At 41.3% G+C, this 24,761-nt stretch overlaps 1 protein-coding gene across 2 annotated transcripts in view; it reads left to right on the top strand.

Moving 5' to 3' along the window:
* RASA3 (RAS p21 protein activator 3) overlaps positions 1-24,761 on the top strand; it is a 155,233-nt gene that overhangs the window by 78,533 nt on the left and 51,939 nt on the right. The window contains exons 5-7 of one of the 2 annotated variants that reach the window (XM_072135786.1): positions 9,653-9,729; positions 21,685-21,765; positions 23,055-23,127. In XM_072135786.1, the coding sequence (XP_071991887.1) occupies positions 9,653-9,729; positions 21,685-21,765; positions 23,055-23,127 (231 nt within the window). Of the gene's footprint in view, positions 1-9,652; positions 9,730-21,684; positions 21,766-23,054; positions 23,128-23,349; positions 23,573-24,761 lie in introns of those variants that run through there. The other variant, XM_072135787.1, reaches the window with a different exon arrangement.

Genomic DNA, 24,761 nt, shown 5'->3' with positions numbered 1-24,761 from the left:
ATACAGTATATACTGGCCACAGTCACTGATATTCTGTGGTGAGATGTCAGTGTGTACTGAAGCCATTGGGTCATTAACATATCAAAAGGCTTTGAACAGTAAGAAGCCACCATGAACCAGGTGTGAGATTCCCTGCACACTACTGGGGTCTATCCTGAGAGGGTCTTAGGGTGGAGTTATAAGGGGGTGGGCAGGGACTACACAAAGGGATATCTAAGGTGGAAGAAGCAGAAATCAAGCTCTCTTGCTTCCTGGCCGCCCACTTGGATGAACAGCACTTACCTAAGGAACCAGGTCATATATTGTGTGTGCTTTCTGTGTATGTATATAACTTTATAAGAGTAATTATAACATAGTACTTATTATAATATAGTAGACTTTATACGTGTACCTATAGATATTCCAGGTGTTATGTGTTTTACCATATATATACATAGCTAAGTGTTTACAGTGAGTGCGTGTATATATTAGTGTAACTACATGTACATCCTGTACCCCATTCACACGTGGATCTCTGCCCTGCACGTGTATTGGAGGAGTAGATATATAGATGCTATTGTGCATGAGTCTCTATATGTACATGTACATGTATATGGTCAGGTATTGGATGTGACTCCTGCTTCAGGATATATCCAGGAGCGGCTGTAGTGTTAGAATATATTGTATATACATACACATTACTGGATCCAAAAGGGGCCAGGAAAAGAGGTTTGTGTGTAGTTGTGTTCTCTATGTATTTTGTATTGTATTTTATGTAGTTACTTTGTCACATGTATGTTGTTAGTAAAGTCTTTTTGTATACAGGCAGTCCCCGGGTTACATACAAGATAGGGTCTGTAGGTTTGTTCTTAAGTTGAATTTGTATGTAAGTCGGAACGGTATATTTTATCATTGTAATCCCAGACAGAACTTTTTTGGTCTCTGTGACAATTGGATTTTAAAAATGTTGGGTTGTCATAAGCATCAATATTAACACTAAAGCTTAATTTCAGACACCAGTGATAACTGTTACAGTTGTTTATTGTAGCCTAGGACTAAAGTACAATAAATTACCAATATCCAGAGGTCCGTTTGTAACTAGGGGTCGTATGTAAGTCGAGTGTTCTTAAGTAGGGGACCGCCTGTATAAGTATCTTCGAGGGTTGTATGTTATTCCTGTGATATATGAAGGACTGGAGTGGGTGCTTATGGTAAATAGCACAGACTAAGGGGCTGGACAGAACCACTGAGGCCTAGAGGAACTGAATAGAAACCCAATCCCCAAAAACCCCCTTTATCAATATATCTTCTAGGTTCTTCAAAGTAGCCACATTTTGCTTTGATGATCTTCAAGAGGTAGTCACCAGAAAAGGTCTTCCAACAGTTTTACCACTTGTTGGCCTCTTTGCCTTCACTCTGCGATCCAGCTCACCCCAAACCATTTAGATTGCGTTCAGGTTTGGTGACTGGAGGCTAGGTCATCTATAGCCCTTACACAGCCTGGAGATGTGTATGGGATCATTGTCCTGTTGAAAAATAAATGATGGTCTAACTAAATGCAAATCAGATGGAATAGCATGACGCTGTGGTAACCATGCTGGTTCAGTATACCTTCAATTTTGAATAAATCCCCCACAGTGTCACCAGCAAGCACCCCCACACCAGCACACCTCCTTGTCCATGCTCCACGGTGGGAATCGGGCATGTTGAGTCCATTCGTTCACCATTATTATGTAGCACAAAGACACGCAATAAACCAAAGATCTCAAATTTGGACTCCTCAGACCAAGGTTACATTCACACGATGTATGCCCGCCGTATCGTACCGAATGGCAAGAGTGTGTAAAGCAGTAATCAAAGCAAAAGGTGGCTACTTTGAATAAGCTTGAATATAAGACATATTTTCACTTTATTGTTTTTTTTTTTTTTAAGAGGAATAAATCTTTATTACAATCTTTCACATAACAATAACAGCAAAAATAAGAAAAATATACATCTTATTATGTTAAAACACATATCGTCCATGACATTCCTACAACAATGCATTATTTGCTAATTGTTAAGTATATAATTCCACATGTGGTAATTCACAGTTTTGATGCCTTCAATGTGAATCTACAATTTTTATAGTCTTGAAAATGCAGAAAGGTGTGTCCAAGCTTTTGGTCTATACTGTATGCTCAGATGTCTTTTGACTCTCTGGAAGAGGTTTTCATCCAGGATATTTCTGTACTTAAGGAGATTCATCTTTCCGATGTCCTGTCCCTACAACAGAACTTTTTTGACCAATTGGCTGCAATGAAAAAAAAAGAGAAAAATGTAAAGAGGTCTGAATACTTTCCTTGCCCACTGTCTGGATAATGTTTGATATGCTATTAACTTTGCGCAAAGAATTGGCGTGGTATCCTGAAAGAATGACCCCTCAATAACACCTCTTATTTGTGAAGGGTTAAAATAAACGAGAGACACTGGTCTGTTATGTTTGTGGGAACTCCATTGCTTCCTGTGTTCTCTTTAATGTTGCAGCCAATATTGATAAGAGCTGAGTAATGGAGGCCGCGTGGTGTCTGCTCTCTTCATCAGACTTTCATTTACAGTATAGCCGTTAGGACATGGACATTTGCCAGCTTTCACTTCATAATTGAGTCTTTTCTTCAATCCTGCTTTACAAGTGAAGTTATGTTTTGGAAAAAAAAAATGTTTAACAGTAAATGCATTCTTTTAATGGTAAGAAAGAATTTATAATGTATTTGGGCTTTGCCTTTGGTTTAGAAGAGTTCAAGTCAGAAACCTTGTCATGGCCTAGTGCATACTCTATCTGGAACCCTTATGTGCATATAGAGTCAGGAGTTCAGTTGGATTTATTTATTTATATAATGAGAGCCAGATTAAAAGGGTATTTCAGGAATAAGCATAATTCATAAACAAATGGGTCCTTAAAATATAAGCTAAGCGGTGTTGTGGTGAGACATCATCTCAGTGAGGTAATGTGCACTGATGTCAGTTGCTCTGTTATCGTAGCAACTATGTGTAAGGCAGTATGTTACATTATCACTGGGAGCAGAGCATGAGAGGGAGGAGGAGTTACTGAGAACTAAAAGGATCGTGGGACTTGTAGTTTCCACTGGCAGCCATCTTGGTGAAAACTCTGCCTTCTTTAGAAAGCCCATAACATTTTGTGAACCATAAAATCTTTTAATAAACTATTTATTTATAAACTACCTTATATATACTTGAGTATAAGCCAAGTTTATCAGCATAATTTTTGTGCTGAAAATTTCCAACTCTGCTTATACTCAGGTATACAAAATTAAACTGACTACTCACCATTTCTACGGCCTAGGCAGGTCCTTTTTCATGCTGGCTGCAGGTCCGCAACAGCTCTGTGTGCACGGCCCGGCGCACAACTGTGATGTCAGCCGTAGCTTCCTGGGGCTTTGGCATGGTGAGTAGTCAGTTTATAATTTTTTTTACCAGCAAGCTATACCCTACATGGGGCTGGCAGGCGATATATACTAAAGGAGGGAGGGGTTGACCATATACTTTAGGGGGCTGGCAGGCTGTATACTACAGGGGGCTGGCTACATACTGGGAGGCAGTGACCAATGCATTTCCCACCGTTGGCTTAATGGGTTCTCCCAGTCTTTGGTGGTAAAATTGGGTACCTCAGCTTGTACTAGGGTCGGCTTATACTAGAGTATGACTCATGGCAGTGAGCTTTATATTCATTTATTTATAGCATTATGGGTTTTTGTATCGGACGTTCATATTCCTGGGAATACCCCTTTAAGTTTAGATGCCCCTAGGCAGCATATAAAATGGATTTTCCACATGGAAGATTTGCAGATTTAGGCTGCATTCACACTACTGCAAGGGGGGCGTATATACAGCCAAAGTATATACGGCCGATATACGTCCCCTATAGACGGCAATGGGCGAGCGGCGCCCTACGGGAGCGGCACCGTACTGCTCCGTGCCCAGTGAAAAAATAGGCCATGTCCTATTTTTTCTGGGCATACGGCGCCGTGCGCCATATATCCCTATGGAGAGGGGCGGGGGTGAGCAGCGCTCTCCCCCTCCTCCTCTCCCCGCACGCTGCCGTGTGCCCGCCGTGCTACGGTACGGCGGGCACCGGTCGTGTGAATCCAGCCTTACATAGATTTTTTTTCTGAATTTAGATGCACATTGGCCTACATTTATCAAACGTGGTGCAAACTGCCACTTTGTATCTGTTGCAATCGACGTTGCTATGGAAAGTGTACACACAGTTGCATTTTTTTCTTTTTAGTACACTTACACTATACAGAATGCAGCGCGATTGTGTCGGGGCGCAAACTAAGAGCACACACAAACACACCCATTTAGGGGCACAGATTTCTAAAGTGTCAGCCAAAACGCAAAAGTAGTGCAAACTGTTAATAAATACATTTGCAAACTCCAAAGACAATCTTTTTAATGCTAACATAGATGAAAAACTGTTGAATTGTATATCTGGGCCATTAGATGCGGAGAGTCCATACCTGCGTTCATCTATTCCAAACCATCCCCAGTAGTAGTAGAGCATGTATAGCCTGCACCAGACATATGAAGAAAACCATCATGGTGAATAATTTAAGAGTATTTTGGGATAATTAAAAAGTATTTACAAGTGGGAAGGCCAAAGCAGTTACATCATTTGCAAGCTAAGGCTACATTCACGCGCTGGGAAGAGTTGGAGGACGCTGCTACTCCCCCCCTCATCCGCCCCCCCCCCCCCCCCCCCCCATCTCCATAGAGGGATGTTGTGCACGGCGCTGTATTCCGGGAAAAGATAGGACACGTCCTATCTTTTCACGGGGTACAGACCGGACCTCTCCCATAGGGTGCTGTGCGCCCATTGCCGTCTATGGGGGGACGTTTATCCGACGTAAATACAATAGACATGCTGTCCATTATCTACATGTACATAGGTGTTCTCTGCGCATATTTCTATTGGTTCTTTGACTTGTACTTGTAGCATCCACATTAGCCAGTCTTGTCTTAACCCATCTCTTACTATGTATTGCAATCCTTGTTTCAACCAGAATTCAACAGGAATAGTATAATCCTACCCTAATAATACTTACAAATTCACGTTTAATGACCATTTTATAATCATTCAAACCATTTCCCAGTCGCCAGCCCTTATAGTTATTAGCATATTCTATTTATATATATATTTTATAAGTAGTACAAATAAGTTTTCCTTTTTGGGTAATGAAAAACTAGGTCTCTTAGTTTACCTTCAATAAGGTAGCTCCCTCTTCATCAATGTATCACTTTCAAGAAGCCTAGTGTCATGACATGGGATAATAGTCAAACCAGTAAGTCTTTTTCCAAAATGAAAAGACCCCCATCTGTAGACAGTGCAGTCTGTGTCATTGTATCTTATCAATATAGTATAGGTAGCTAGTCTGGCTAGATGAGCTAATTTTGGTGGCTTCTTTGCTTGGATTAAAAAAGGAAGAAAAGACCTGCTTTCATAACAGTTCAAATGTACCCTTTTAACTAGAAATGCTAATTGCTCTAAATTGGCTTTCACTTTAATGGTATAGCAATTATTTTACATGTCCCATAAATGTGTGGTAAGGTGTCCCCCCCCCCCCCATGAATACAACAAGTTAATAGGGCTGTAATATAACCCTGACATAGAGCCAGGACGGTTGGGAGTGGCAGTGTTTTGTAGAAATAGTCTACAGGATTGATGTTGCACTTTACAATCCTATTGTGTATGGTAAAATGTACAGTTTACATATAAACATATGCTGATTTTAATGGTGGATTTCTGAGTACCGTAAATATGTGCTGGTGTGATTTTAGGTATACTGGTGAAGGTGACCCTGCTACTGTAATAACACAATCTCACTGTGCGAGTCTTGGTTATTGTAAATGCAGAGAGAAAGTGCTTGTGTGGTGCTTACTGCAATTGTCCTTGATGAGTAACGGATTCCCTAATCAAGTGGAGAGAAATGAATTGATGTTGACTTGTGCGGTTCAGCTGCAGGCAGTGCTCCACATGGTGAAGAATGCTGGAGGAAACTCCAAGCACATTACCATATACAAGGTGCACTTGAGCTTCTAAGTGAATCTAATCAGGTACTGTGCCGCTGTAACTGGATTTTCTGTCTCATAAATGACTTCCAGCATATGCTCAGGAATCCATTTCCTTTGCTGGCTTCAAGGAAGTGATTAGTAGGTAGGCCGGCAATTGGAGAATTACTTTAGCTCTGTGGTAATATTTTCTTAGAACAATGATGAAGACAGATATGAAGATCAGCAACAAGTTTATTGGTTTAAACTCATCCTTACTGCAACTCTATGGATCTAACTTCTGATGTTTGAGCTGAACTTGTGATCTGGGTTGCAAAAGCTATAGAATTGAACGTAAAATTGCAGATTTTACTGCTGTAGTCGAAGGCTACATTCGAACGACAGTATGGGGGACATATGTACGGCCGCAAACTTGCCCCATAGACAGCAATGGCCGCACGGAGCGATGCGGTGCCGCACATGTGATTAATGTAGTGACAAACCCCCCCCCCCCCCCCCCTGAAAATTCAGTCCTTATGTAATCCTGCTTTAAAGGGACACTTTCCCCAGATTTTACCACATTGAACTACTAGCCCTTTCAGGCACAGTATAAAATGTTTTTTCTAGAATTACTTCTGCTATGTAAAATACTGTTTATCTCTATACAAATAAGCAAAGTCTGAGATGAGTCAACTTTAGAGGCTGCAGTGGGAGCATCACTACGGGTTCTGTGGTACCTTGTACCATGTGTCTTGCGTCATCGTAAAGATTTCATCATATTAGGCTTGCGGGACTGTCAGTTACTTATCCTGGTATACAGGCAGATGAAGAAATAGGCAGGAACTGAATATTTACCTACAGCTTGTGTTTCCAACAGTACTTGTACCCTACATGATGACAGATGATGATGTACCGTAAATAAAATTTCCGTGCCATCATAGTCTAATTCAATCCCCCTACAATCTGGTTTCCGCTCTATGTATTCCACTGAAACTGCTCTTTCTAAAGTCTCCAATGATCTCCTCACTGCAAAATCCAAAGGTGACTATTCTCTCCTTATTCTCCTGGATCTATCGGCAGCGTTCGATACTGTGGACCACCAGCTCCTCCTTAGGATGCTTCACTCCATTGGCCTAAAGGACTCTGCACTCTCTTGGTTTTCTTCCTATCTCTCTGACCGCACTTTCAGTGTCTCCTTTTCTGGATCTTTCTCTTCTCATCTTCCTCTCAGTGTCGGGGTTCCTCAGGGCTCAGTCCTAGGTTCTCTTCTCTTCTCTCTCTATACTGCCCCCATTGGACAAACCATCAGCAGATTTGGTTTCCAGTATCATCTTTATGCTGATGACACCCAGCTGTATACCTCAGCACGTAACATCACCCCTGCCTTAATCCAGAACACTAGTGACTGTCTCTGCTGTCTCTAACATCATGTCCTCTCTCTTCTTGAAACTTAATCTTTCTAAGACTGAACTTCTTGTCTTTCCACCATCTACTAACCAAACCAACCCTGACCTCTCCATCTCGGTCTGTGGGATCACTATAGCACCGAGGCAGCAGGCCCGCTGTCTTGGGGTTGTGCTGGACTCTGACCTCTCTTTTTCACCATATATTCAATCTATTGCTCGCTCTTGCCGCATGCATCTCAGAAACATCTCCAGAATCCGTCCGTTTCTGACATTTGAAACTTCTAAAATGCTAATTGTTGCACTTATTCACTCTCGACTAGACTACTGTAACTCCCTACTAATTGGTCTTCCACTCTCTAAACTCTCTCCTCTACAATCTATTCTTAATGCAGCAGCCAGGCTCGTCTTTCAGGCCAAACGCTACACAGATGCCTCCAGTTTGTGCCAATCACTGCACTGGCTACCTGTCTCCTTCCGTATTCACTTTAAAATAATAACCCTCATCCACAAAGCTCTGAATAATGCTGCACCTCCCTATCTCTCTTCTCTCATCTGTCTATCGCCCTTCCCGTGCTCTTCGATCTGCCAGTGACATTAGATTAATCTCTACCTTAATTCGAACCTCTCATGCACGTCTCCAGGACTTCTCCCGAGTTGCACCAATTCTCTGGAATGCTCTTCCCCAGACTCTCAGACTAATACCCACTCTCCAAAGCTTCAAACGTGCTCTTAAAACCCATCTCTTTAGGCAAGCTTATCACACTCGCTAACCGCATGAAATGTCAACTCTCCCTTGACTAATCCATCCTATGTACTATCCTATCTGTTATCTGGCAAACAGCTGATATATACCAAGCTCCAGGCTTGGCTGCAGTCTTTTTCACCTAGGACCCTGTAAATAAGATGGCGGCTGATGGCTGGTTCAAGCAGCAACATCGTTGTTTAGTAAATTATTTATTAAATTATTTTTATATTGTTCCCTTATAAAGAATGGCTGGACCATTATACAACCTCTTGTGTCACCCCCTCATCCTCATAGTCTGTAAGCTCTTGTGAGCAGGGCCCTCACTCCTATTGTTCCATATGACTGTTTGTTCTTTGTAATGTAATATAGTTGTATATGTCCCCTATGATTTGTAAAGCGCTACGTAATTTGATGGCGCTATATAAATAAAGATTATTATTATATTATTATTATTCAATCTGCATTAGGCTTCATAGCTCCACCCTACAGGTGGTAAGCAACTAGAAGTCTTTTTTTGTTTGTTTTACTCTGTCCCCTACTATTTTGCGTTACACCTTTCATTTGTTAAATGGCATGCTTGGTAGTTGTGTATAATTAGCCAGCCAAATTTACTAGTAAGGGAATTATTTTGTTTTTGAAAGTGTTCACACTCTAACAATCTAATTTTTTTTCTGTGTGAATTGTGCACACAAGAAGATTTCTCAAAAGGATAATAATGGTGACAGTTACGGGCCTGTAACAATTGCTGAGATCTTGTGCATCAGATTCAGAGAATTGGTAAATTCTGTATATTGACATTGAGCAGCACTGCAATACATTTTGGCACTCGCTAGTATGACTGAACTTATTTTTATAAAAGTGACGAGTTAATGTGGTATCAAGTGGACAATGTACATGTTTTTACTGAACAGTTTTTGTCCTGTTGGCATAACATGATCTCCATAATTAAGTCTGAGGTTTTCGAGACCTAAGGAAATTCGTATTACAACCTCAAATGACTCTACTGAGGACACATGTTTATTGCTTACTTTAGTTGTACCCATCCATGTCTGGTCTCGTCTTCTGTGTGTAATATTTATTATCTGATTACTTCATCAGTTACATGCCGCTCAAAGCTGTGCCATTATATTATTTGCTTTACTGGCACTTCTAGTTGAGTATCTAACATTCTACATGCTCTCAGTGAACTAATATTTATTTTGTGGAATGTACAGTAGTAATCATGGAGTCTGCAATTGCCTTGTGTTTCATTATTTCATTAACTTAGGGTTTGCCTAATCGGATATGTATAAAATTTCTTCAGAATATTTTAATTATCTTGGTATGTAAACAAGTTTACGTGGTCACCAGCTCGCTGTCTTAGCTGCTTGCTAAGAGGATGGGAGTGGAAGATGTGTCGTGTGTTGTATGTCTAATAAGTTTTTGGTTGGGTTTCCACAGATTACAAAATATACATGTTACACCTGTATTTCAGGGGAAGGTTCATTTGGAGCTCAGGCTGAGTGAAGTTATTACAGACACTGGTGTCATCTGTCACAAGCTTGCAGTTAGGTAAGTAAACTCACATTTTTAACCCGTGATTTTGTAAATACATAATTTTTTTTGGGACGCGAAATGGCTGTCCCTGTAGGTGTTGTCACAAGGAACATGGAATATCAAAATTGGGTATAAAAGATTTCTTAAACTTTCACCAAAAAAAACGATTTGTATATTTTGTGTAATTTCTTTGTCATTTTCAACCTTTCTTTATTATCTGTGATTCTTTTTATTTCCTCGGAACATTGTGGGTAATTTTTTTTGGGTAACCTATTGGGTAGCCCCTGCCCTTACACTTTTACATACATCTTTAAATTGACAGAGGATGGTAGCAAAGTGATGTTATGTAAGATTTTTCATGCACCTGAAACTTTCTCTTCCCTATTGGATATTTTGTGGTTGAACCGCTTGCCGTCTTGAGGCATGCTCTGTATATTTTGTCACCTGTTTTACTTCCCTTTTTCCCTCCCCCAAACTACCTATCCATCTTGATGTTAAAAGATAATTCAATAAATCTTATACCGTAGTGTAGATGAACATGGTTCATGTAGATATAGTCCGGCAATGTGACCACTTTTTCTGCACATTTAGGGGTTCACCCTTACCCATAGATCCATGCCACTGCCTGTATCCTTAATAAGGATTTTTATAGTTTTTTTTTTTTCCTAAATAAAAGTAAAATTTCAGTCACAGTTGTCAGTCACGGTCCATTCTCCTTCTCTTATATGATGTGTTAAGGCTTAAAGGGAACCTGTTCGCAGAAATTGACTTTACAAACCACTATTAGTTTGTCCTGAAGCTGATTAATATCTTTTTTTTATGGACCAGCATGGTAACCTGTCCCAGAAAATCAACTTTTAAGTGAAATGTTAATTGGTTGTATAAAGTTATAGGGGCAAGGAGTTTATGCAAGTCTGGTTCATGATAACAATCACAGCAGAGGGGACAGTCCCAGGTGAGGAGAGCTTGACTTTCATGCTACAGTCTTTGCCTAAGTAGTTTTATACAATCAATTTGCATTTCACTTTAAAGCTGAATTTCTGAGTGTTGCCACCATGCTGGACCATAAAAGACACATGATTCAGGAGGGTGTTAATCTACTTAACAAACTGGTGGTGGTTTCATATTTCTTATGGCAAGTTCCTTTTAAGAGGAAAGTTGTGTACGCACTCTGTCTGCCCTCTTCCCACATGTGCTATACCGCTCATACTTCCCACCCACCATAATTATTTGATTGTGTCATTATGGCATTATTCTCTTTGGTTTTGCCAGCTTTGTAAATTGTCATTACTGGGAGAAGGTGACATTAGCATACATGTAGAATATGTAGCAGTTATTCACATCATGCAGTGATTGTCACAAAGGTCACTTGAGGTAATCACATATTTGAATGCTTACTGCTTTATTTTAATCTCCAAATTATCCAAAAAGAGTGAATGATGAAAATGGACTTGGTTATGGAGGTTTACAAATGTATTTTGGGTTGTGCTGCGATGGAACTGTAATGTCATAAATTATGTGTGCTTACAAGTGGCCCATATTAATGGGCATAAAGAATTTTAGTAATTGATAGTGTGCAATTTATATATTATAGGATTGCATCACTGCCTGCCTTCCAGCCATATGTGTCACATTTAATGTCCTTTTGTGGATGCCTAGAACTTAGAAGTAGCAGCAAGAACTTGGAATCTTTGAACTTATAGCTGTGCAAATGTTACTTAAAATTGATTCCTTTAAACTATAGTCAGATATATATCAGATAAGGTCAGATAAGGCTTACACTAATAAATGTATATTTAGAGGAATAGTTTGCTGCATACAAACGGCCTAAGCAGTCACAGGTAGGAAAAGAGACACTATGGCATGAGCCCCCTAACTTTAATGTACATCATCCTAAGCGGCCTTTAGCAGCTACTGGGGGTTATCGGGCAGTCCCGAATAGTATTGGGCTTGTTGAGTTTCAGCATGCAAAACTTTTTTTTTTTTCCGCTAAGAATATGCTCACACCGTTTTAGAAGCAGAAAATACCCATTGTAGGAACTTTTTAGAAGGTTTTTTTTGGGGGGGGGGGGGGAGGGAGGGGGGCTGGCCTCTAATGGAGTAACTGGAACATCATATGGTGTAAAAGAATACACCAGAAAAGGTGCAGAGCAAATTGTTTTTAAAATCTTTTATTTTTAAACCGCATACATAGTAAATACGGTAAGTACTTTCTGTACAGCGGCTCTCTTTCCCCATTAGAAATTACTTCAATGGCACTGGGGTGGAGATACACTACTGCACATTATTACTTTATTTACCCCAAATCTGAGAATTTCGGAGATCTACACCCAGAACTAAACCACAATTTGTTAATCTGAATCTGGTGCAGGAAAATTTTCATAAACTTTTATTTAGTTTTTGCCTCGAACTGTAAGAAATCAGGAGAATTTTTTTTTCTTGCTTGCGGTGAAAGGGTTGTATTTGGTATGCATAAATCAGAGTGACAAGAAAGCTGAAGTAACAGTTTGGTGACGCTGTGTGTAGGGCTGTAATTAACATAATTAATTGTACGTTCAATACATCAGGTTTCAGTTCCAAGTCCCCGCTTTCTGTTCTGGTTTCCATTTCTTTTCATTTCTGTTTGTATGAAGCACAGCTTGCATAGACTGGTGAGTCATCCAGAGATTGCCAGGCTGATGTAAGGTACCTGCTGCTCCCTGCTCTGCAGCTTCAAAATTACTTATTCTTCCAGTAGTTCCACAGCTTCTGATCTCTCCCGAGGGTCCTTCATGACAGCTCCAGCCTCATGGCTCTCACACAGGGCAGTGAATGAGAGGTGACGTAGGGCGAGCAGACATGAATCATTGCATTGTCATCATCTATCCCTACCTATTACTGTATAACGGGCATATTTCAGCTGTGATGTGTGCTCTTTTTTCAGATATATTTGATTTCAGCATTTCAGCAGTGTTATAGGCAAAGGTTATGATTGTCACAATTAAGTTTGATTTGTACATACAGATAAATTTATAAGATGAACTCTCAGCAGGTCCATTTTCAGCATTTTGGTTAATTGTAAAAATTTAAGGACACCTGACTTACAGGTGACCCCTAGTTACAGACAGACCTCTTTGCCAACTATGACTTCTGGTGAGATTTTCTGGATGCTTTACTTTAGTCCCAGTCTACAATGATCAACTGTCTGTTATGAAGCAAAAATCCAAATCCAAAGAACCTGGAGACTCCAAAGCGAGTTGGATTTTACTAGCTATTTATCTTGTATTACTGACTGACTAGAGGGTAAAGGTAGGATGAGTAAGGATAGGTAGGGAAATACAGCACTGTGGAGAGACTTTTGGACGAGGCTGATTAGTTTAAATTGTATTCAAAAAGTGATGGTAATCAGTGCAGTGACTGGAACAGATTGAAGGCATTTTTAGAAGATAAAGTTGGTATATGTGGGGAACTGGAGATCAAAATTAGAGAACAATGTATGATCACTTGATTTTTTTCTGAAATAATGTAGTCTCCATTGATCACCATTTGATTTTTTTTTTGTAAGGAGTATGCCATAACTAGAACACTTTGAAAAATTATGTAGATGTACATTGGTAATTTTGTAACCATCTTTATTTTCAAAAATATGTGCTGATCATAAGTGGAGAACAGCAATGACTGTAGCACAGAGTAAGTTTCAAACAATTTTTCTGAAGGTTACATCAGTCACCACTCAGTAGGCAGTATACCGGCTGTTGCTTTGAATGACTTCTGCACATCTGTGGCCACAGGACATCACTAGTCTCTTACACCGCTCTGGTGCGATTTTGGTGACTCTTCTTCCAGTCTCTTCCACAGTGACTGTTGTCGGTTTCTTGTGCAAAACTTTGTCACCAAGCATTTTTCAGAGGTTTTCTACTGGGTGTAGATCAGGTCTGAGCTGGTTATTTCATTGACTCAATCTTTTCTGCTTCAGTGAAATGCTTTACTAGTTTTACTGTGTGATAAATGTCTTGCATGAAAATGGTTCTGATACACACTTGCATTCGATCTGCCATGTAGCCAAAAATCAATCTGCCATGGCTGAATGAGTAGCACTTCTGCTTTGCAGCACTGGAGTCCTGGGTTCGAATCCCACTCAGGTCAACATCTGAAAAGAGTTTGTGTGTTCTCTCCGTGTTTGCGTGGGTTTCCTCCGGGTACTCCGGTTTTCTCCCACACTCCAAAACATACTGGTAGATTGATTAGATTGTGTGCCCCATGGGGACAGGGACTGATTTGACATGCTTTGTGCAGCGCTTCGTAATCTGTGTGCGCTATATAAATAAAAGAATTATTATCATGCTGCAGAAAACCTTAACCAAATCATAAAACTTCCTCCACCACTCTTCACTAACTAATTTATACACATTGGGTTCAGTCGTTGATGACAAACATTGGGGCAGATATATGCCCATTGGGGCATATTTATCAAGCTGTCTAAAAGTAAGAATGTTCTTAGTTGCCCATGGCAATCAATCACAGCTGTGCTTTCATTTTACCAGTGCTCATGAATATTTTAAAAGGGTCTGTAATTGGTTGCCTTGGGCAACTAAGAACATTTCTACTTTTAGACAGCTTGATAAATATGCCCCAATGTCTGCCATTAGATCCAAATAAATGAAACTTTCTTTGACTAAAATGAAGTGTAGACCACTTTTGATTCTTTCTGCTAATGATACATTTGGTCAATGTAGAGAGGGCATTCAGTCCAATGCTCCTAAACATTTAGATAGTGTATACCGAGACAGATCCTTACACTGTTCAGTTCTGAACTTGCAAGCTATTCCAGCTGAAGTGTTGAAATGATTAATCCCTACCTTAATTCGAACCTCGCTCTTCTCCTGAGCTAAACCAATTCTCTGCCATGCCCTACCATCTCTTTAGGGAAACCTATCACACCCACTAACTGCATGACATTTCAACTCTCTTTACTAACCCATCCTGTTTCCTGCTCCCCTCTGTTATCCAGCAAACACCAGATAGCAAGCTACAGACTTCTCTGCAGTTCCGTTGACATTGGACTTTGTATATAGGATGGTAGCCGATGGGTGGCTCAAGCAGCAGCATATTTTCTTAAATTCTTGTAATATGTTCTTTTATAGAGAATGACTGGACCATTATATATGTATAGCCCTTGTGTCATCCCCTCATCCTCAGAGACTGTAAGCTCTTGCAAGCAGGGCCATCACTCCTATTGTTCCATATGACTGTCTTATTTTATTTACATATGACCCCTATAGTTTGAAACATGCTACGGAATATGATGACGCTATATAAAGATTATTATTACCCATGGAGATTCTCTGCATTTATCCCGTCCTCTCTTGAATTTGTCTTTAGAAGGCGACCAGTCTTCTCAAGGGACTTGAATGAGTTTGTGATGTTTTAAAGATGCAATATTCTAGAAATCACAGACTTGAAATTACCAACAACTCGTGCTATGACTGATGGGGCACCCTGCCACAATTGCAAAGTCATTGAAAACTGGAAAGTTCCACTGCCAGTTAAATAGTAAGTTAGTAAGATAATTAGGCAAAGTACCAGATTAAACCAATAATTCAAAATGTTCTTTTGTTGTTGGTTTAACTGTATATTTTATATGGGTAGGATCTCACTATTAACCAATACGATATCTTGCAACTGTTAAACTATTGCAACATAAGCTGAGGAATTATTTGAAAAATAACAAGGTGTCTTTAATCAGTTGTTGTGGTTGAGTAAAATGAAAGATCTGATCTGACATTGTCTCAAAAAGGTGGCAACTTTGTCATCAGGGCCGGATTAAGGTTGGTGGGGGCCCCTGGGCGCAAAATCTGTTGGAGGCCCCCACTAAGTGTAGCGTGCATACACGTCCTCCTGCTCACTTTCCACTATCCCAGCTGTAACACAGCTACATACAGCTGGCTCATCCCCAGTAACACCGCTACATACAGCCATCTCTTCCCCAGTAACACAGCAACATACAGCCGCCTCTTCCCCAGTAACACAGCGACATACAGCCGCCTCGCCCCCAGTAACACAGCGACATACAGCCGCCTCGCCCCCAGTAACACAACGACATACAGCCGCCTCGTCCCCAGTAACACAGCGACATACAGCCGCCTACCCCCCAGTAACACAGCGACATGCAGCCGCCTACCCCCCAGTAACACAGCGACATGCAGCCGCCTACCCCCCAGTAACACAGCGACATGCAGCCGCCTACCCCCCAGTAACACAGCGACATGCAGCCGCCTACCCCCCAGTAACACAGCGACATGCAGCCGCCTCGCCCCCAGTAACACAGCGACATGCAGCCGCCTCGCCCCCAGTAACACAGCGACATGCAGCCGCCTCGCCCCCAGTAACACAGCTACATACAGCCGCCTCGCCCCCAGTAACACAGCTACATACAGCCGCCTCGCCCCCAGTAACACATCTTTATATTTAACTTCACCCCTACCAGATATGCAGTCCCATGTAACATACACCTCAGCCCGCACAGCCACACACACACATTCACTGTATAGAGCATATATATACATACCATATACACAGCATATACAAAAACACACATCATATATATATATTTTTAAAGGTGCACATGTATATGCTGATATAAATTTATGCGCATATAAATACAGTATATGTATCTATGCATATATCCACAGCATATACATATATACCCAGTATATCCACAGTAGATGCATATATACACATATATACACAGTATATACACAGTAGATGAATATATACACATATACACAGTAGATGCATATATACACAGTAGATGCATATATACACATATATACACACAGTATATACACTGTAGATGCACATATACACAGTATATGCACTGTAGATGCACATATACACACAAATACATTTGTATATACTTACATTTCCGGTTGACCGTCCGTGGCGGGTGTTCGAGCGGGTGGGGGTCTTGCGGGTGCTTGTTCGGGCGTGGGGGGGGGGGCGCGACGGTCGGACTGTTGCTTGTACGTGCGCGCGGCGGGGGAGGAGGGGGCGGGGGGACCGTGTTCGGGTGGGTGGCGTTACTGAGGGTGGGTGCTTTTTCCGGCGGGGGGCTGCGGGAGTTGCTTGTTCGGCCGGGGAGGAGGGGGGACGGTGTTCAGCCGGGTGCTTTTTCCGGCGGGGGTGGCGCGAGTACTAGCGGGGCTGCTTGGGTGGCCATGCGGGGTGTGGGCGGTCGTGGAGGTGGTCAACTTTGCTGGGGGGCGTGTGGCTCAGCCTTGCAGGGGAATAGGCGGAGGGTGGGCGCAGGGCGGTAAGCTTGACCATGCAAGCGGATGGGCAGGAGGGGAGGCTGTGACCAGTTCCGGGGGGGGCGGGCAGGTGGCACTGGCAGTTTCCTGTGCCGGGGATGCGGCCGGGCTTCAGGGAGATGTCGGCTCAGGAGGGGAGGCGCGGGGGTGGCATCTGGTGGAGGCCCCCTGGGGGGGCAAGATGGTGGGGGCCCCGGGGCTCGAGCCCCGGGAGCCCCGCCTATAATCCGGCCCTGTTTGTCATCCTGCACAAAGCATGACAAATCACTCCATGTCCCCATGGGGCTCACAATCTAAACAACCTAACAGTATGTTTTTTTTATTTAATACAATAGAAACGGCACATGATTTACAGCCCAGAATCTAGTGTTTATGTTGGATGTTCAAGAATCTGGTAATGTGTATTACATGCATATAGTACATGATTACACATGAAATAGAAACATACCTCTTTAGTTATCCGCAATAGATGTGAGCGGATCCAGAACCTATTTTATTCTTCTCTTTGTAAACAACAGACTCGTTGTTCTTCCTATCCTCAACAAGTTAAATAGAGCTATCTACATGCGAATATAAAAAGTACATTGTATAGTCATAAGATGGCATCTCTAATTTCCGCTCTGTCACTGAAGCTTTTGTTCTTCCCCACGTAGTCTATAATTGTCAAGTCAGCTTTCTGAAGCATGACAAGAACTTTTCTCAGACTCTTTTCCCACTGTTAATTGCCAAAACAAACCTTCCATGTGATCTCCATATGTTTTCAATGATCTCCTTTTAAACTTTTTCCATTTATGTCTGTGGTTTATCAGCTTCCTGACATATCTTGGTGTGTTGGTTGATTATCTGTGCATACACTGCATTTTATAAAAATAAACCATGTCCTAAACATGGGCAAGTGTGCAACATATCATCACCTATGTCTTGATCTGCTCTGCACTGGAGTTAGAAGCCTCTCTTGCCTTCCATGCGCTTGACACTAGATAAGCTTTAGGCTATAATCCATGGCAGTTCTTGGGGCTAATAAATTTACTGGGCCATGGATGCTCATATCTACTTCAATAAGATCTGCCCATAACAGCCTATGATTTGTAATTGTAGCTGTGACACTAGAGGCCTGGTTTAGGTGAATAAGTTTTTTCCATTGTGTTTTATGATATGTAAAAAAATTATGTGTTGCAAGTCATAAAATCAATGCTTAAATTAACATAAAAATCACAAATATGTTCACATAGGGCTACACTTGGAATATTTTAAAGGGAACCTGTCAGAATAAACTGACCCAATAAACCACTACCGATTAGCACCTCTCCGATCTTGTTTCTTTAATGGCCCAGTGTGATGGCATCATCCATAAAATCAACTTTGTACATTGGTTGTATAATGTTAAAGAGTGGGAATGCTTAGCACTGAAGTCAAGCTCTCCCCAACCTAAGAATGCCCACTTCACTGTAATTGATGTCCTTGTTTCCATGGAAATTATTAACTAGATCTCCGGAAGTCTGGTAAATTAGAATCAATCACAGCAGAGAGGGCGTTCTGAAGTGGGTAGATCTTGACTTCAGTGCTAAATTGACCACTTCCATGACTTTATTCAACCAATTTACATTTCCCTTACATTTTTCTTGAGGATGCCAGAGCACTGGACCGTGAAAGAAACCTTATCTGGAAGGTGTAAATCTGCTTCACAACATACTAGAAATGGTTTGTTGGGTCCATGTCTGCTATCGGACTCCCTTTAACTATTGAAATGCAGCTGCAGTGCAAAGGAATGTAATGAGGAATGTGCAGTCCTTAGGACACTATCTATTATATAGATCAATCTGTAGTGCTACTAAAAGGTTGTGTATTCCTGAACTAATTGAGGATTTGCTGTAAATCTTGCCTTGAGTTAAAACAATGGTTACTATGGTGTTGATAATATCCACCGTTTGTTTCTTTGTGCTTTGTTTACGGTCTTTCATTGTAGTGTCATTACAGAAAGCTCACAGTACATACGTCTTAATGTGCTTTTAGGAACAATGCCTGTTCTATGATAATGTAATAATTGTAATCTTATATTGCTATTAAATGTGCAGTTGCAGTACAATATGCCGCCTTTTGTGACGTGACTATAAGGATCAGCTTGAAGCAGGAATGTAATTTGAAAATGTTATTTTACATATTATGCAAATACATAGCAGTGTGCGCATGAAGAACGTCTTCTGAGTCACTGCTCTGTTGTAAAAAATTAGGTTTTAATGAATGATTTGGCTTGACGTAGCAATATTGGCATTAGATGCTGTCATCTTTTAATCCCTTATTCTTACAAGTGTGTGCACAGGCGTGCCCACTCTTAGCTTAGTTCTAATTTGGTTAAAGACTAATCTGTCATGAAAACAATTCAATACAACGTTGTAGCACGGTAGAGAAACCATAGGATAGGATGCAATTCACAACTCAAGCACATACTAGAAACACATAGACCTCTCTAGGACTTTATTAGGTACACCATGCTAGTTGGACACCCTTTTTCCTTCAGAACTGCCTCAATTCTTCATGGCATAGATTCAACAAGGTGCTGGAAGCATTCCTCAGAGATTTTGGTCCATATTGACATGATGGCATCACACAGTTGCCACAGATTTGTCGGCTGCACATCCATGATGCGAATCTCCCGTTCCACCACATCCCAAAGATGCTCTATTGGATTGAGATCTGGTGACTGTGGAGGCCATTTGAGTACAGTGAACTCATTGTCTTGTTCAAGAAACCAGTCTGAGATGATTCCAGCTTTATGACATGGCGCATTATCCTGCTGAAAGTAGCCATCAGATGTTGGGTACATTGTGGTCATAAAGGGATGGACATGGTCAGCAACAATACACAGGTAGGCTGTGGCGTTGCAACAATGCTCAATTGGTACCAAGGGGCCCAAAGAGTGCCAAGAGAATATTCCCCACAGCATGACACCACCCCCACCAGCCTGAACCGTTGATACAAGGCAGGATGGATCCATGCTTTCATGTTGTTGACGGCAAATTCTGACCCTACCATCCGAATGTCGCAGCAGAAATCGAGACTCATCAGACCGGGCAACGTTTTTCCAATCTTCTACTGTCCAATTTCGATGAGCTTGTGCAAATTGTAGCCTCCGTTTCCTGTTCTTAGCTGAAAGGGTGGCCTCCGGTGTGGTCTTCTGCTGCTGTAGCCCATCTGCCTCAAAATTCGACTTACTGTGTGTTCAGAGATGCTCTTCTGCCTACCTTGGTTGTAACGGGTGGTGATTTACTGTTGCCTTTCTATCAGCTCGAACCAGTCTGCCCATTCTCCTCTGACCTCTGGCATCAGCAAGGCATTTCCGCCCACAGAACTGCCGCTCACTGGATGTTTTTTCTTTTTCGGACCATTCTCTGTAAACCCTAGAGATGGTTTTGCGTGAAAATCCCAGTAGATCAGCAGTTTCTGAAATACTCAGACCAGCCCTTCTGGCACCAACAGCCATGCCACGTTCAAAGGCACTCAAATCACCTTTCTTCCCCATACTGATGCTCGGTTTGAACTGCAGGAGATTGTTTTGACCATGTCTACATGCCTAAATGCACTGAGTTGCCGCCATGTGATTGGCTGATTAGAAATTAAGTGTTAACGAGCAGTTGGACAGGTGTACCTAATAAAGTGGCCGGTGAGTGTATATGGTGTATATATATTTGAGTGAAAGACAACCAAAATAAAAGCTGAAGTCCCTAATTTTACCACAAACAAGCCTAGGATGGGAAATGTATTGCTCACAGCCTCCACTCAGTAAATAGCCCCAAGTTTGAGAAAGCACATACAGCACGAAACAGCCCGTTGCCTATCTGTGGCATGCATCACCCCTACCCTGTGATTTTCCTTGCAATAAAGTGAATACTGTTCCCCACATTGGTGAGCCAGCCCTCTGCCCCCAGTATATAGCCAGCCAGCCCTCTGCCCAAGAATATAGCCAGCCAGCCCTCTGCCCCAGAATATAGCCAGCCAGCCCTCTGTCCCCAGTATATAGCCAGCCAGCCCTCTGCCTCCAGTATATGAAAAATCCCTCCCTTCTGGTGGTGCACACACTATGATGTTAGCTACTGACATCATAGTGTGTATACTAGTCACGACCGTGCACACACTGTGATGTCGGCAGATGGCGTGATAGTGTGTGCACGGACCTGCTGCTGCTGGCAGAAAGAAGAGGACCTGCGGGGGTTGTTGGAAAGGTGAGTACTACTGTTTCTGAACAGTAAGAAATTGAGAAGGTCACTGCCTTTTAACAGCATTATTTGGTTGTACTTACTGTTTCAAGTTTCCATTTCATATCATGGGTTGTGGTATTAGAGGTTTCTTTAACAAATACAAAAAATAAGCTGAACCTTAAACATGCTGATTCATTGAATTATACCTTGTGCAGGGCTTGAAGGGAGCATGACCTTACGATCTAGGAATACAATGAAAATGAGTCATGCTCCTCCCTTTAAGCCATACACTATGCATTATTCAATGAATAATCGTTGACTAGAGTGTTCCTTTAATTAAACCAATATATGGCCAGTTTAATCGTTAATGGCATTAATTTAGACTTAACTGTATTAAATTAAAGAGAGACAGTATTTGAATTAGGATACTATTTTGCTTCTCATAATTAACATAACTAATACTTCTGAATTTTTATTTTTAACAGAGTGTTAGAATGCCGAGGTCTACCAATTGTGAACGGACAGTGCGATCCTTATGCCACTGTAACTTTACTGGGTCCAACGAGGTAAGTATTGCAGTTAGTTTTTCCATTGTTTAATTAAAAATAAATACAATATGCGGCAAAAAAAATGAGTAAAGACTATAGACTAAATATAGTAGATGAAACATCCATGTAAGAATTGAATGCTGGACTGCAATTGGCTGCTAAGGAAGGTTTTATATAGTAAATTTTCTTAATTGAGGCTTGGTATACAACCTGTGAGGAAAGCATGATGCTGTAATCCAGATCATCAAAGGGAGTATACCTGTATCATCTATATCACCTGCACTAAACATAACACAGTAGGTTACACATCTACCATCAGTTTTACTGATTGTAGGCGTGTCCTACTAAGAAGTTCCTGTGGAACTATCCTCCGCAGGACTTCTTTTACTAATTGCGGCGTATAGAGTAATATTAATCAGTCTGGTGCACTCTGGATAAGTCACCGGAGCACCTCGGAGCGACTTGTCTTGTTATTCATTCTAACCTTCGTATGATACCTAGTCCTGCCTCACCCACAGTGCAGAGAGCAGCTGACGTACGCGATACACGGGATACAGTGAATAAATTATAAGAGGAGGCACTGAGGTGATGTAACTTCTCATTCTTATAGTGCTTGAGATTGATCAGTGTGGCTGATGCTGGATGATAAACCTGTAGCACCCTTTGCCGGTCTAGTATGACAGCGTACCTCAGTTAGCTTAATCCACACCTGTAAATTATGTATTTGGCACACTTGCAACTAGTAGCAAATTTGGCACACTGTCAGATGACATCTGTCTACAGTCATTTTGGGGATCTTCGTTAAAGAGTGGTTACCTCATGGCTCAGCCGGCTGTTTCTCTAGGCATCTAATCCAGTTACCCATTAACCCTGCTGTCTACGCTGCTTTAGGGCTTACACCCTACAATGAAGAGAAAGCAGGATTCTGAGTTTAATACAGAGCAATGATCTGTACAGATGTTTGGATGTTTTAGCATCAGTTTCCAAGTATAATGGCCTTTCTTGGACTTTTATCAAAAGGTAGTGATTTCAGTTGTGGTTTCTAGTTCTGGAATAAAAATTCCTATGTGTTTTTAGAGATGTAGTTTTTATTATATGTTCATATTACTAAATTAAAGGCAATGTAGCACATTTAAGTACATATGTTCCATTGTATACGACAAAACAAGGCTTATAAGTTTAGAGTAGACACTTTGTTATTACAGATAGTAGTAGGCTTACACTATATCAAGCGTTGCTGCCACCTGGCAAATGCCATAATTACCAGTCATTTCTGTTCCTACTTTGATTTTTCTCAACTCTTACAGAACTGAGTCAAAGAAAACTAAAGTCAGAAAGAAAACTAACAACCCGCAGTTTGATGAAGTGTTTTATTTTGAGGTTGGTATTTATGTGGGTGTGGTGATGACATGAAATCTCATATGCTCTGATGTCTGGTAGCTCACACATGTGTCCTGCCAACTGTCATCTCTTGAAATGTGAAACCTCAACTGTGCCAAGCTGAACTCTGCAGACATGGGCAGGAGCGCCTGGAGCTCCTTCATCTTTATCCCCTGGGACAGGCTGCTGCATGCTATCTCTGGACTTCTCCTCCATTCACTTTTTTCTTTGGCTTAAACTCCTTTACACATGTTCTTACTGATTTTATTGGAAATGTTCAGTATTTTAGTTAACATTATATTCTCTGTACAGGAATACTGAAGATGGATCAATGGGAGATATTTTGTAATTTCCATATTTGGTTACAATTTCAATTCCCCTGAAATGAGGTAACTGGCTACTACCTCATAGGGGATTTTTGCTTTCCAGTAAATCAACACTCTAGGTAACTAGGTTGAACGTGAGGGTTATGTATCTTCTTTCAACCTCTAATTACATTACTATGTTACCTTAATATTTTATAATCGGTATTTATATATTTATGTACACCAGTGCTTATTGTTACAGTAGATGTATTTAGATCCCAGGTGCAGCAGAAAATGAAAATGTTGCTGGGCATGCAATAGCTATTAAACTCACAAGACAAGCCGTTCCTGCTACTCTCTTGGGGTTTAGATATATGGATTGGGGTAGATAATCCTTTGCTTGACCAAGCCCAGTGGACTGTCTCTCAGAATTTCAATGCATTAAGGCAGCCATTTCTTAAACCTTGCATAGATGCCATTGGTTTCCACTAAAAAGTGGCTCTCCATAGAACAGGCATTTTCCTCAAGTGCCCTCTGTTCAGCATTTTGGCTTGAGCGACCCTTCCCAGACTTTTGCTTTCATCCCACCAATTATTTGACTTAATGTGATCACACTCATCTTTCCCTATTAGACCCATTGCTTGGATAACCAGGTTTCCTTCAGGGTTCATCATTGGGCCCTATTAGAGGTTGACATGATGACCCAGCAATTCAGGACAGGTGGATCCGGTGGCTGGATGGTCATAGAACTAGCCTATTTTCTAGCCCAGTAGTAAAGGAAACTATAGGATGCTCATCCTGATGGCTTGCTCCTGCAGTAGGCCAATAGTCATTTGACTGTCTGCCTTCCATTCCTCACTGATCACATCAAAGGTTGATTATAGGCCTTCCTACATAGTGAAGTGAGAAACCATGGGGGGGTCGATATATGTGCAGAAGGGGGTGGGGGGTTTGATACCTGGCCCAGCCTCAATCTCCTACTTGATTCCTCATAAACACAGGCCATAGAGCTAGAAGTAGTTGGCTGGGAGCTGTCACTAGAGACACTTTCCCCATTCTCTTTAGGAAGTTGATAAATAATGAAGAGGCTTTTTTATTCAGCTATTCAGCCGTGTTTTGGGTCCCTCACTGAAAAGATGAATTAAGCTATCCTATTTAATGGGGGGACCCAATCATTTGACTACTTCAGTATATGGTTAGCATCATTGGTCATATTCCAACTTAGTTTGTTTCCTGCCCCTAGCAATTTGAAAAATTTCAGGACACCAAACTCGTTTTGTAAATTTGTACATAATGACAGATAATTCTCAAAATAAGTACAGTGATCAC

The sequence above is a fragment of the Engystomops pustulosus genome, chromosome 2 (genome assembly GCF_040894005.1).
Source record: "Engystomops pustulosus chromosome 2, aEngPut4.maternal, whole genome shotgun sequence".
Taxonomy (NCBI): domain Eukaryota; kingdom Metazoa; phylum Chordata; class Amphibia; order Anura; family Leptodactylidae; genus Engystomops; species Engystomops pustulosus.
Note: the sequence above shows the minus strand (reverse complement) of the source record. Positions and strands in the feature narration are given on the sequence as shown.